General features: G+C 51.7%; 1 protein-coding gene across 2 annotated transcripts; it reads right to left on the reverse strand.

The window, feature by feature from the left end:
• Nucleotides 1-4,791: 4,791 nt before the first annotated feature.
• Nucleotides 4,792-11,148, reverse strand: MLN (motilin). Of its 2 annotated transcripts, none has more exons than XM_033103326.1 (4): nt 11,006-11,148; nt 9,055-9,171; nt 5,644-5,752; nt 4,792-4,893 (listed from the first exon to the last, which is right to left on the reverse strand). In XM_033103326.1, the coding sequence occupies exons 1-4, from the start codon at nt 11,120-11,122 to the stop codon at nt 4,883-4,885; spliced, it is 354 nt and encodes a 117-aa protein (XP_032959217.1). In that variant the 5' UTR covers nt 11,123-11,148; the 3' UTR covers nt 4,792-4,882. The 2 variants fall into 2 exon arrangements, with proteins under 2 accessions (XP_032959217.1, XP_032959218.1); XM_033103327.1 differs by having other exon boundaries at nt 4,805-4,890.
• Between the last annotated feature and the right edge of the window lie 444 nt (nt 11,149-11,592).

Genomic DNA, 11,592 nt, shown 5'->3' on the forward strand with positions numbered 1-11,592 from the left:
GCTAGCCTGTTGGTTAGTAAACCTCGGGGTTTGGGAGGATTAGAAGAGGTGATTTGTGTAAGGTGCTTACACAACATCACCAGTGCCCGGCATACGCTCCTAAGTGTTTATACTTAACTCATATCCCTGCAGCAGCATAGCTGTGTAGAACCTCCCAGAGAGCTCGCTGTTTGATTAAGAGACAGCTCTTAGGGAGAAAGCCCCAAGGGAAGCCTGGGGAGTGGTGGCAAATGGAAATAGAGCTGTAGGTCATTCATTGTCTTCCTTGGGCCTCCCTCTCCCTCTTTGTATTCCTTCCACATCCCCCATCAACTGCCTTTCCCAAACATTTATCGCAGGCCTCCTGGGTTCCATTCCATTTCTACCTGTTCACCGGTGCTCCCCTTCTCCCCTACAGTCCCACCACCCACCAGCCCGCTGTGTCCCTTTCCTGGGGTCGGCAGGTAAGGCCCCTCTGCCAGTAGTTTGCATTCCTGCCGCTTGCTCTACCACAGGGACATTCAACACTGGCCACAATTGCTGGAAAAATTACAGCCTCGGCTTGGTCAGCTGCTGTTGTTAGCCTCCCCATGTCCCCGACTTAGCTGCTCCCATGTGGTGCGATTTCTCTCACCAAGTGTTGTTTTCCTTTCCTCTGCCTGTATTTGCACGGAATGCCATGGATTTGATATAGTGATTGCCTAACACATATACCACATAATAGTATTTTATTTCTTTCTGAAGCACTGTTTGCATGACAAATGAGTTGGTAACATTTGTGCAACTCCTTGCAGCTGTGCAGTTCAATATATAAAGAATGAGCCTTTCGGCATCAATACTGGCCCTGTGTGTTCTAAGAGGGCTTGAAACTGATGCTTAAACAAAGTTGAAAGTCACAGCATTTCACAGACTTATGGTCTGTTTCATCACAATGGATCTCAGGGTGATTTAAAAATACATACTGAACTGGAACCACCCCAGTTAGTGGTCCCCAGAGTGGGCTTTGTCAGTTTTGTCAGCCTTCGCTGTGTTTGGGGACGCTGCGGCTGCCACACACACCTAGGGCCAAATGACCTTCCTCCCATCCCTCCCTGTGTCTTCCCTGTGGCCTGGAACCCGTCACCCCGACCCCCATGGTCCACGCTTCTGCCTCCCCGGTGGCTTGTCTGCTGTGTCCAGCAGGCTTTTGGTGTGGTATGCCACCACTTGGAGCAGGTTTGCTGCTCAGTGCTTTCCTTCCCCTCTCCCTCCAAGAAGAAACCTCACAATCTGATTGAGAAAGTCAGGAAAAAAAAACCTCACATATCAGTCTTTCCTCCTAGGTCTAGGCCTTCCCATGTTCCTTCTGAACGTCCTGCTCCAGTCCCGCCCCCTCCCTGGATGACTAACCTCTCTGGGTCCTCCATCAACAGTCTCTGTCCCCAAGGCCGTTTCACTTGCTTTAGTGCAATCGGCTTGTTGCTGTTCGCTTTCCTCCATACAGCCGTCGCCACACTTCCTTCGCTGACCCTTGTGTTCTCCCAACCCGGGCCTCAGTGCTTCTTTGCCACCACTGCCCCATGGGCAAAGGGGGCTGTGCATGAGGCCCTTGAGGCCCTTCTCAGAGTCTGCCTTTCTGTGTCCTCATTCTGGTTCTTCAACCGGGCCTGTTCAGGAGGAGAACCCATATTTTAGAGAAAAGGGAAACATTGCAAAGTCAACATCTACCCGGACCACTCTAGTTTCTCATCGCTGTGTTGTGATTTTTTTTTTTTTTTAAGGTGAGCAGCTCAGGCTGCGGTTGGTCTTCCTGATTTATTAAAGGCAAAAGAGGAAAAACAAGCTCCAGTGTCTAAGTCTACTTAGTAACCACATCCACACATTTAGCAGAGGTGAGGGGCTGCTCGGAGGACGCGCTGGCTTCCCAGAGGGCTGCCACGCTGCCTGCCGTCCCGTTGACCTCTCGCTGTCTCAGCAGAGCCTTATAATAATAACAGCCATAAATCTTTCAGTGGGTTCCATTCTCCTCCTCCTGCTGCAAAGCCCTGCACACATTTGTCAGGTCCTTAAAGACGCTCAGGGACCATGGACTTGTCCTTGATCCACCTCGTCACCAGCCTCGTGCGTCCCTCAGCTATTCTGGGCTTCCTTCAAACCATGTCATGGTTGGCGTGTCACCCTGTGGGGCGGGGGCACTGGGAGAGTGTGGCTGGAAAGGGGGGGACAATATGGGTGCCATTCTGGGCTCAGATTTTGATTGCAATGGCCCCAGCACTGCCCAACGTCTTGTTGCCTCATTTCTGTGTCGTGGAAGGAAGGGTCACCCTTCCCATGGCTCTCGGTCAATGAAGGGGCAAAGGGAGTCACAGCAAAATGCTAGAACGGGCTTAATGGGCATTTTTGTCACCTGCTTTTCAGAATCAGCAGAAAATGAAACAAAACTCTCACTCCCTTGGCCACTCTCACACTTTGATGTCTGTGGGTAAGAATTCCTTAAGAGGCGTGGAATACATCCCCCAATGTCAACATCAAATTGTGTGTGAAGAAGAATGTAATGCTTTCAGAACAGTTTCTTTTGGACATTGTCCATGATTAGATTATACTAAATTACAGAGTACAGATATCAGGCAATTAGTATTTGCTTTTAACTGTTCAATTTCATGGCAAATCCACCATAGCTCAGTAATTGTAAAATCACACACCAATGTGGCTACTGAGAACATACCTCATCCTCTCCATCTTGTGCGGCTAGGTTGCCCTATAATTAACTGTGGTCCTGTTAAGGTAAAGCACATTCCAAATGAAGATGGGTAATCTATAACTCTCCGTAATTGCCAGGTATCTGGAGAGATTCTTGCAGATTTTGCTGGATAAACAGCGAGGTGAGGAAGAGCCCATCCTCACCGGACTGGGTCCCCTGGGCCCTCCCCATCTCTGACCCTGGCTGTGTCGTGGCCCAGGCATTCTGTGACTTTAAGCAAGAATGTGTGTGTCTCTTCTTTCTTCTGTTTTGTGAAAACCTGGTCATTTTCTCTTGGCTCAGCTCACAGAATCCTCTGCAACCTTCCCCCAATTTTAATTTCTTCCAGGGCTGTACACGTCCTGTAAGCAATAGAGTCTGCTGTCCTAGAAACCGGAGGAGCTCGTTGGAGGAAAAGAATTATTTGAGCTGATTGTGAGAAATCGAACAGTGGCAGAAGGAGGAAAAGGAGAGAAGAAAGGAGCCGACACATCTAAATCGGGCCTGGGGCACTGTGCATACAGATGCCAGTGGTGGCTGGGTCCCTGTTGCGGCTCATTACTGAGAAGCACATCAGAGGCCACGGGCCGAGGGTCGGGACAAGCCGGCTGCAGCGCTGAGCTTTGCACAGGGCTGTTCTGCAGAATAGGCGGCACCCTCACACTTTCCAGGAGCTGTGGTTGCTGAGCCAATTCCCATTAAAAAAAAAATGTAGACTACCTGGGGCGAACTCGCTTAGGGGTCTCATTTCCCTGCATGGCACCTATTTCAACACTGCTCTATACACTCAGGATTCTAAAGAAAATTCCCCAAAGGGTGCTGGGGCTCCTGCCCCAGAAATGGGCACCCCCTGCTGGTGACGGGTGAAGGTGGTCTCACTATAGGGGCAGATCTGAGCAGAGAGTGGGGAAAAGAAATGAAATCTGTGTCTTCCTCATGGAAACTGTCAGCATTTTGTTTTTCTGCTTCTTGGAGTGCATTGCAGATAATGGAGTGACAGGCATGGGGGAACTGGGAAGGGCCAAGAGTCCTGGATTCAATTTCTCCCAGTCGCATGCTTTATAGATTCCGGTCTTTTCCTCCTTTCTCTCCTGCACGCCCCACGCAGCCCTCTCTCCATTTATTACTGGGCGTCTTGGCAGCCTTTCCCGGGAACCTGCAGCTGTGCTTGGGTTGATTAGTACGTGCACTGGAAACTGTGAATGTGTAGCATGCGAGTGGGACCTGGGTGCTATGGAAGTCTTGGGTGTCCCTCAGCTTTCAGAGCACCCCAAAGGAGGGTCCTTTTTAAGGGGTGGGCTCTTCATTTCCGGTAGCTGTCTGCAGTTAAGCCGCGTGGTGGTTGGGTGGGTGGAAACATGGAACGGGCACTGTGTCTAATTGCTGGTAACCTATGGTTCCTATATGGCCCTAGCTTATAAATAAATGAACATCCATTAATGTAAAGTTAAATTAAATTAAAAACTGAAAGTTCCCATCCAGTTTTATTTAGAAGGCAGAAATAAGTGAGTTGGCTGTGTAAGTTTGCTGCCGATGCTGGAGCACGGAGCCATAAGGTGATAAAATAGTTTGCCCTTTGCTGGTGCCTCAGTCCCCACGTTTCAAGGCGGATATTACCACCTTGCTTTTGCAAGGGTTCATTGAGGTTAAAGGGCTAGCTGGCAGTTACTCAGCAAGGGGTTGAGAGCAGAGGCCTTAAAACGCTCTGGCCCATTAGACCTCAAGCTCACTGGTAGACCGCAAATGGACCAGGATTCAGGAGACCTGACTTCCAGTCCTCGCTCTGCCATTGAGTGTGTGCACAAAACTATGCCCCCTCAGTTTCCTCACCAATGACAAGAATGACAAGCGCAAATCTTCCAATTCTGTGGGTCCGAATTAATATTTGAACATAGAATTTACAAAACGTACACAGTCGGCTAATGTATGCACCACTTATGGCCAAACTCCCTCTGAGCTGTATTTTCCCCCCTTTATGGCATGCCCTGAGTTTGACCTTTGGAAATTAAGATATTAAATAAAAGAGTCATTGCTATATATTTTACGTTTTATTTGCTAGAGGGGGATTTGCCTGGGAGAGGGTGTCTTCCTTCCAAGCCCAGGTGATGGGCCATGCAGACTTCTGGGGCCTCCATGGGTGGGAGGGGGCTCCCAGTTCCAGCACCTTCTCCCAGGAGTGGGCTGTCACTTCGCTGCTGGAGAAAAGCAGAGATTTGCAGCTCAGTAGTGTCAGCAGGTCCGCTTAGGAGCTTATGAAACCACCTTCTAAACCTGCCTGGAGGTCCGAGGGAGGAGGGGCACCCAGCAGGGGCAGGTTTTACCAGGTTTCTGGAAACTTTACCTCTAGCTTTCTCTGTAGCCTGGGGCAAGTCATTTAACCTCCCAGTTTCTCCACCTCCAGCACTTCCTCCCTGCCCTTCTCTCCTCCTGGGGACTGACTGTGAGAAGTAATTAGTGGCTGTTTGTCATCCAAGACCTATCTTTGCACAAGTCACTCGGGCAGACCTTGAACTGGGCAAGGCCAAGCGGGGCTAAGTGCAGGATGATGGAAAAATGCAGGCTTGGTGGCCACAGTGCCCCGGGGGTCCCTTCTGTGCTGTTTGGGGAGGGTCATTCATTTTAGCCCTCTGCCAGAAAGGTGTTTGAGAAACAGGCCTGAGCCATCGAAGCAGGGCCTTGAGATGGCCCTGGCTGGGGAACGGGTCTCCTTGGGCACCAGTACCCATGCAAGCCAGCCTGTCTGTGATTAGGCTCAGAGACCTAGGGCAGGGGGTGGGACGTGGGGTGGGAGACACACTTGCAGGAGTAGACATTTTCTCAAGTGCAAAGCAGAAAAACAAATTGCCGTTCCCAAACCCTGCTCGGAGGGATTCGCTCCTGGAATATTAACACTGCAGTGGGTGGAGGCCAGGCCCCAGCTGCGGTGACACCTGCCCTCCCCTTACCGTTCTGGGTGGACAACAGCACGTCACTCAGCAGCCCTTCCAGGGCGGCCCGGTACTTTTCCAGCTGCCTGGAGTTCATCCTCATTCCAATTTCCACAGGAGCAGTCAGCTGTGAAATAAGGCAGAGTTAACAAGAGGGGAGAGGCACAGGGCCATTAACCCCTGGCTGCCCCACAGGTGGCTGGGAACAACACACTGCTGGCTCCACACTCCCTGCTCCTCTGGGATCCACTGGGCTTCTAGGGCCAGATGGGAATTCTGCGACCCCCGCCCCCCCCCCCCCCCAGTTCTAACCAGGGGGCTGGATCCTGGAAGTCGCTGAGACCTGCTGGGAGGAGGACCAAAAAACCTCCTCTGGTGGGGAAGATGGGACGGGAGGGGTGAGATGGGCAGAAAGCCCCTGGCTTTTCTCACTGGCCCCTTGTCCTGAGTAATGATAGCTAACACTGCGGAGCCTCAGCACACTCCAGGTGTCATCCTAAATGCTTTAGTGTATTAAGCCTCTCAGTAACCCTATGATGTAGAGACTATTAGTGTTTCCATTTTGCAGATGAGGAAACTGAGGACAAAGTGGTTGAATAACTTACTGAAGGCCACACAGATACTAAGTAACAAAGGAAAAAAAGGTACACCCAGGGGGCCTGTCTCCAGGGTCTGTGTCAAAGACCACCAGGCTACACTGTAGGGTCTCAGGCTACAAATGAGACCCTAGAGAACCTGTCTGGAGGGTCGCCACCAAAAGACCTTGCAGCAGAGCCAGGGGCACTGATTGGTCTCACTTCCTGGGAGCTTCCTGGTTCAGTGGTTTTGCTGCAGGTAGACTAGCCATGATTGAGGAGTCCCAGGCCTGCTCCCTACTTCCCACCAGGCACTCTGTCGGTGGAAAATGGGCTCTAGATGCCTGAAGGGCAACCTCAGGTGTGCTTCTGTGGGGTCCGGGTCTCAGCCTGCCTATGCCATTCCCTTGCTGTGGCTATGCCTTTCTCTAGGCCTCAGTTTCCTCCTGGCCTGCATAGCATGGCTCTAGGGAGATGGAAAGGGGATGAGAGGTGCCACACCCTAAGCCTCCCGAGATGTTACATTGGATGAAACAGGTACCACGGAAACCTCAAGTAGTGCCTTAAACTCTGCCTCAGGGGCATGTAGAGGGCAGTTCTGAGGCAGCTCCCCCTTTGCCAGCTGGAGGCTCACCCCCAGCTCTCTTCTCAAGAGCCCGAGTAGCGTGTGGGAGGGAAGGAGCCTCACACCCAGTGTGGTCACAGCACCAGGATCATTCTCTGGCCCACACGCCCGACCTCACAACTCTGGGCAGCACGCTGCGGCATCCCAAGGATGTGGCAAGATCACTGGCCGTGTCCCGTGGGAGGCAGGAGGCACGGAGTCCAGCTCGGTGCTACCCTGACACTGTGTGACCTTGGCAAGGTCCTCACTCTCTCTAGTTATCAGTGTCCCCCTCCACCCAGGCCCCTGACAGGAAGTGCCTCACACTCAGTCTGAGGCCTCTCCCTTCTCTGTCTCTACCCGCCCACTGGATGATCTCACCCTGTCTTGGCTTGAAATTCCATCTGATCGCTGATGACTACCACATTTGTGTCCAGCCCTAACTTCTCCTGAAGTCCAGACTTGTGTGTCCACCTGCCTTTGCAAGGTTTCCGCCTGGATGTGCAGCAGGCATCTCACCGTTCGCCGTTCCAGTCTCACCTCCTGATCTTCCTCTTGTCAACCTGCAGCCGACCACAGGCTGTACCGTCTCAATAAGTAGGCAGTCGTCCTTCCAGGTGTTGTGGCCAAAAGCCTTACAGTCAGTTTTTACTTTTCTCTATTCACATCCTATATCCGTTCTTTCAGAAAATCCTGTGGCCTTCTACCTCCAAAATATTTCCAGAATCCTACCAATTTGCTCTGCCTCTGTGTCATGCCGGGTGTCATGCGGGGTCTCTGGTCCCGCTCCCCACATAAGAACGCAGGACATGATGAGGCTAGAAAGGAACACCCATGAAGCCACAGATAGGGGAGTCATATCATTATAGTTTCACTTGAGGCTGGGTTGCAGACACAGGAAGCAGGAGCCACACGATCCGCAACCTGCCGTCCACTTCTCTGTCAACCAACCTCCCTTGCTAACTACAATCCGCTGTGCTAACCATGCTTGCTAGCTCAGCCACCATCTCCTTGCTAGCCCCCATTTTCTGCCAGCGTAGACACGGCAGTTATATTAGTGGCCAGTGGCTCACTGGTTACAACTGACGGCCAACTAGCCACAGCTGATCACAGTCGATGGCCATTTACTACCTGAGCCAGCACCTTTCTATGTGAGGGCGAGAGCCTGGAAACTGCCCTCCTGGCTCTGTCCCCACACTCCACCATGGCCACCTGGGCTGAGTCTCGCTCTCTGTCTCTCTGTCTCTCTGTCTTTCTCTCTCTCTCTTTCACACACACACACACACACACACACACACACACACACACACACACACACACCAGCAGCCTCCGCAGTGGTCTCCCTAATTCTGCCTTTGCCCCTTCATCCTGTTCTCAACACAGAAGCTGGGGAGCCTCTTTTAAATGTAAACCAGATCATGTCCTTCCTCTGTTCAAAGCCCCCAAAGGCCCCAGTCAACAGAGTGGCCTATGAAGTCCACATTCCTGCCTCACCTCCCACTCTCTCCCCTGAATCCCTCTGCTCCAGCCCCTCTGGCCTCCTCACTGTTCCCTGAATGCACCAGGCCCACTCCTGCCTCAGGGCCTTTGCACTGGCTGTTCCTTCTGCCTGGAATGCTCTTCCCCAAAACATTCTTATGGTTCACTCTCTCATTCTCTTCAGCTCGTTGCACTAATACCATCTCCTCATGAAGCTCTAATCACCCTATTGGTTGGAAAGCAACCAACCCCATCTGCTTTCCCTGCTTTATTTTCCTCCATAGCACCTATCACTACCTGCCATACTACAAAGTTTGCTTATTTATCCTGTTTGTCATATGTTGCCCGTCCTTCCAGTATCTTGTTTGTGGCCCCCCCGCTGGAGTGTGAGCCCCAGGAGGGCAGAGGATTTGTCAGTTTTGTTCACCACTCTATCTCCAGGGCCTGCAACTGTGCCACATACATGGCAGGGCTCAGTGAGTATTCATCACCTGAATGAAGGGCTCCTCCTCATCATTCAGGTTTCACCAAATGTCACCACCTCCAAGAGGCCTTCCCTGACCCCTCCCCACCAAAAGCAGTGCCCCCAAATCCCACCCCATCACTTTCTATCATACCTCCCTATTTGGTACTAAAATGGTTTATTGTCTCTCCCTCCTAGGGTGGAGTTTGTTGCCTGAATGGCTGGTTCACTGCTGCACCCTGGCACATGCTGTGGCTGGCTCGGGGAACCTGCATTAGGTTTCTTGGCATTGTGCCCCATTTGCTTACCTTGATAACCAGGTCTTCTCCTTCCTCTGTGGGCTCTGCGGGGTCCAGAGAACCCACCTCTTCAAACCTCTGCTGTTCACTCAGGGATTTCTTTTGCCCTTTGTTCCGCTCCTTTTCCTAGGGGCAGAGCATAAAATTGCACAAAACCTGGCTTCCCTCAACTCACCCAGACGCCCCTGGCCTGTTTCTGCCCAGGATGCCAACTGGCCTGAGCTCACCACAGGCCACAAGACCCCTTCTCCCCAGGTGCCTCCTGCACGAGGACTCCAGCAGTCGTAGCCACCAGTGGCCTAATGGTCCTCGGAGTAGCCCACCCACAGGTCAACTTGAAGAGGAAACTCTTCCTTTGAAGTTCAAACGTTGCACCCCGATTGTTACTGTTAATTAAGTTAAAATGCTGAAAATAATGGCCTTTTTCATGCATATTAAGTGTGAAAATGTGTTTTTCTTAGCAGAGAGCCTATAAGAAAGGTGGCAAGACACTCTAGCCTGCAAGGGTGCCATGTGGGGTGGCCCGGAAACTGGAGTCCCTGGGAGGTGATTTATAAAAGGCAAGACAGGGAGATGAATTATGGAGGAAGGAGTTTGCAGCTTCTTCATAAAAAACCCGGAGCCTGGCAATTACAGGGAGCAAAACCATAGAGCAGATTAATGCAAAATGTCCTTCGACTGCCATTTTGCTAGTTTATACTCTACTGAGTTTGCCTATTTCTGTCCTGTCCCAAATCTCGCCTGGCATCCTGCTTGCCAGTTCCCCCAGCACTGAGATCAGATACACCGCTTTTCTTTGGTTTCTTCAATGACACTCTTGGGATTCAGCTCTGGGCCTGCCCTGAGATGTGGTGATTCTAGAACAACTGGTTGTCTTTTCTGGAGAGAGAGCAGTGATGGAGGAAGGTATGTTTAGGGGGCCCGCTGCTTCTTCTCCATCTGTTCTCATGTCTGTCCCTGAGGAAGGGTAGCTGGGTCCAGCGTGCCTTTGCAAGGGACACTGTTTAGTGGGTATATGGATGCTCGCCCCGGACAGAGGGTGTAGACACAGAAGCCGGACTGCAGGGTCATATGACCTCCCAGAGAACTGCCCCTATTAGAGACTTGCTCTCGGACTGGTGGGACATGAAACTCCATTTCTTCATCACCCCATGTGAAAGAGAGAAACCAGAGTTAGCACAGACACTCAGAACCCCTGACATCTAAAAAGTCACAGGGAATCCAGTTTTCCTCAGGCCCCACTGCCTGGTTCGATTCAGCCTGCCTTATTTCCTCCTGGGCTCTAAAGAGAAGGAGGCTTTGGCCACTGCTACACGGAAAGCCACCCTCTCTCCCACCCTGGACGTTTGCTCCCACCCGTTCCTCCCTCCCTCCTGCTCTCTCAAGGCCCCAGCTCAGGCTTCACCTTTTCGCTGTAGGCTCCCGAACAGGTGCCAGCCCACAGTGACTTCTCCCTCCTCTGCACTCAGCGCTCACCATCAGCATCATTTATTGTGCAATTAATCATCCCCTGCCTTGTGACATCTCCCTTTTGTCTTCTATTGTTAGAGAATTTTTCGTATGTTTGTGTCTTGACTCCCGAGCCTGCTCCTTGAAGACGGGAGGTTCTTAAATTTCCTTGTATGTCTGGCTTCTCACTCAGATGCTCAGCAAATATTTATTGACTTGTTAATTGAAAATTTCCTCTGAAGGATGGGCAAAGGTGGGAAAAGATATCACTCCACTGACAACTTTGAGTGGCACTCATGAAATGGTGGAGGTGGCCACGAAGACAGCTGAAGTCTGAGGTCATCTTGGGTCCAGGTTCTTCATGCCGTTCTCAGTGTCACTGGCATAATTGATTAAAAGTAGGTTTATAGAAGTGACACTTGTGCCTTAGAAAAACTCACACCACTTCAGTGCTGAGCAGGGCTGTGAGTCACCTGGGCCACCCTGGGGAGGTGGGCAGCAGATTTCTTACCTGCATCCTCTGGAATTCGCTGTAGGTGAAGATGGGAACGAAGGCTTCTGTCTGGGAGGCCAGCATAGTGGCAACATGAACCAGCAGCAGGGTGGCCACGGCTTTGCGGGACACCATCTTGGAGCTGGACAAAGACAGGGAGTTCCTGCCCTGAAGTTTAGGGCACAGGGATGGATCGCTGCATGGGAGGCAGGAGCCCTCAGCTCCGGTCCATGCCCCACCGGTGGCTGTGTGATCTTGAGCAAGCTCCTTAGCCTCTCTGGACATGGACCTGGTATGGGGCTTTACTGGATAAGCTCAGAGACCCCATTCTACCCCAAAGCCATGAGAGTTGACCCAGCACCTGGGAGAGGCCGCCCGGCCCCCTGCCACACACCAGGGAAGAATCATTCCACTTCTTAGCTCTCCTCTGGTTATAGGTGAGTTCTGCTGGCGTCAGCTGGGCTCCCCAAGTGGGAGGGACCTCATGTTTCAGAGAAAAACTCCTAGATTATCAACAGAACTATGCCCCAAGATCCAGGGAGCCTGCCCTGCTCCCTGAGCCAATTAGGATGTTGAAAGGGACGGACTTAGGCCCAGAAGACCCT

The sequence above is a fragment of the Rhinolophus ferrumequinum genome, chromosome 3, assembly GCF_004115265.2.
Source record: "Rhinolophus ferrumequinum isolate MPI-CBG mRhiFer1 chromosome 3, mRhiFer1_v1.p, whole genome shotgun sequence".
NCBI lineage: Eukaryota > Metazoa > Chordata > Mammalia > Chiroptera > Rhinolophidae > Rhinolophus > Rhinolophus ferrumequinum.

Coding starts and splice junctions, on each gene's coding strand:
- MLN (XM_033103326.1), bottom strand. CDS start 11,122: ATGGTGTCCCGCAAAGCCGTGGCCACCCTGCTGCTGGTTCATGTTGCC. Junction 9,172..11,005: donor GCGAATTCCAGAGGATGCAG/GTAAGAAATCTG, acceptor CTCTGCCCCTAG/GAAAAGGAGCGGAACAAAGG. Junction 5,753..9,054: donor GAGAAGACCTGGTTATCAAG/GTAAGCAAATGG, acceptor CTTATTTCACAG/CTGACTGCTCCTGTGGAAAT.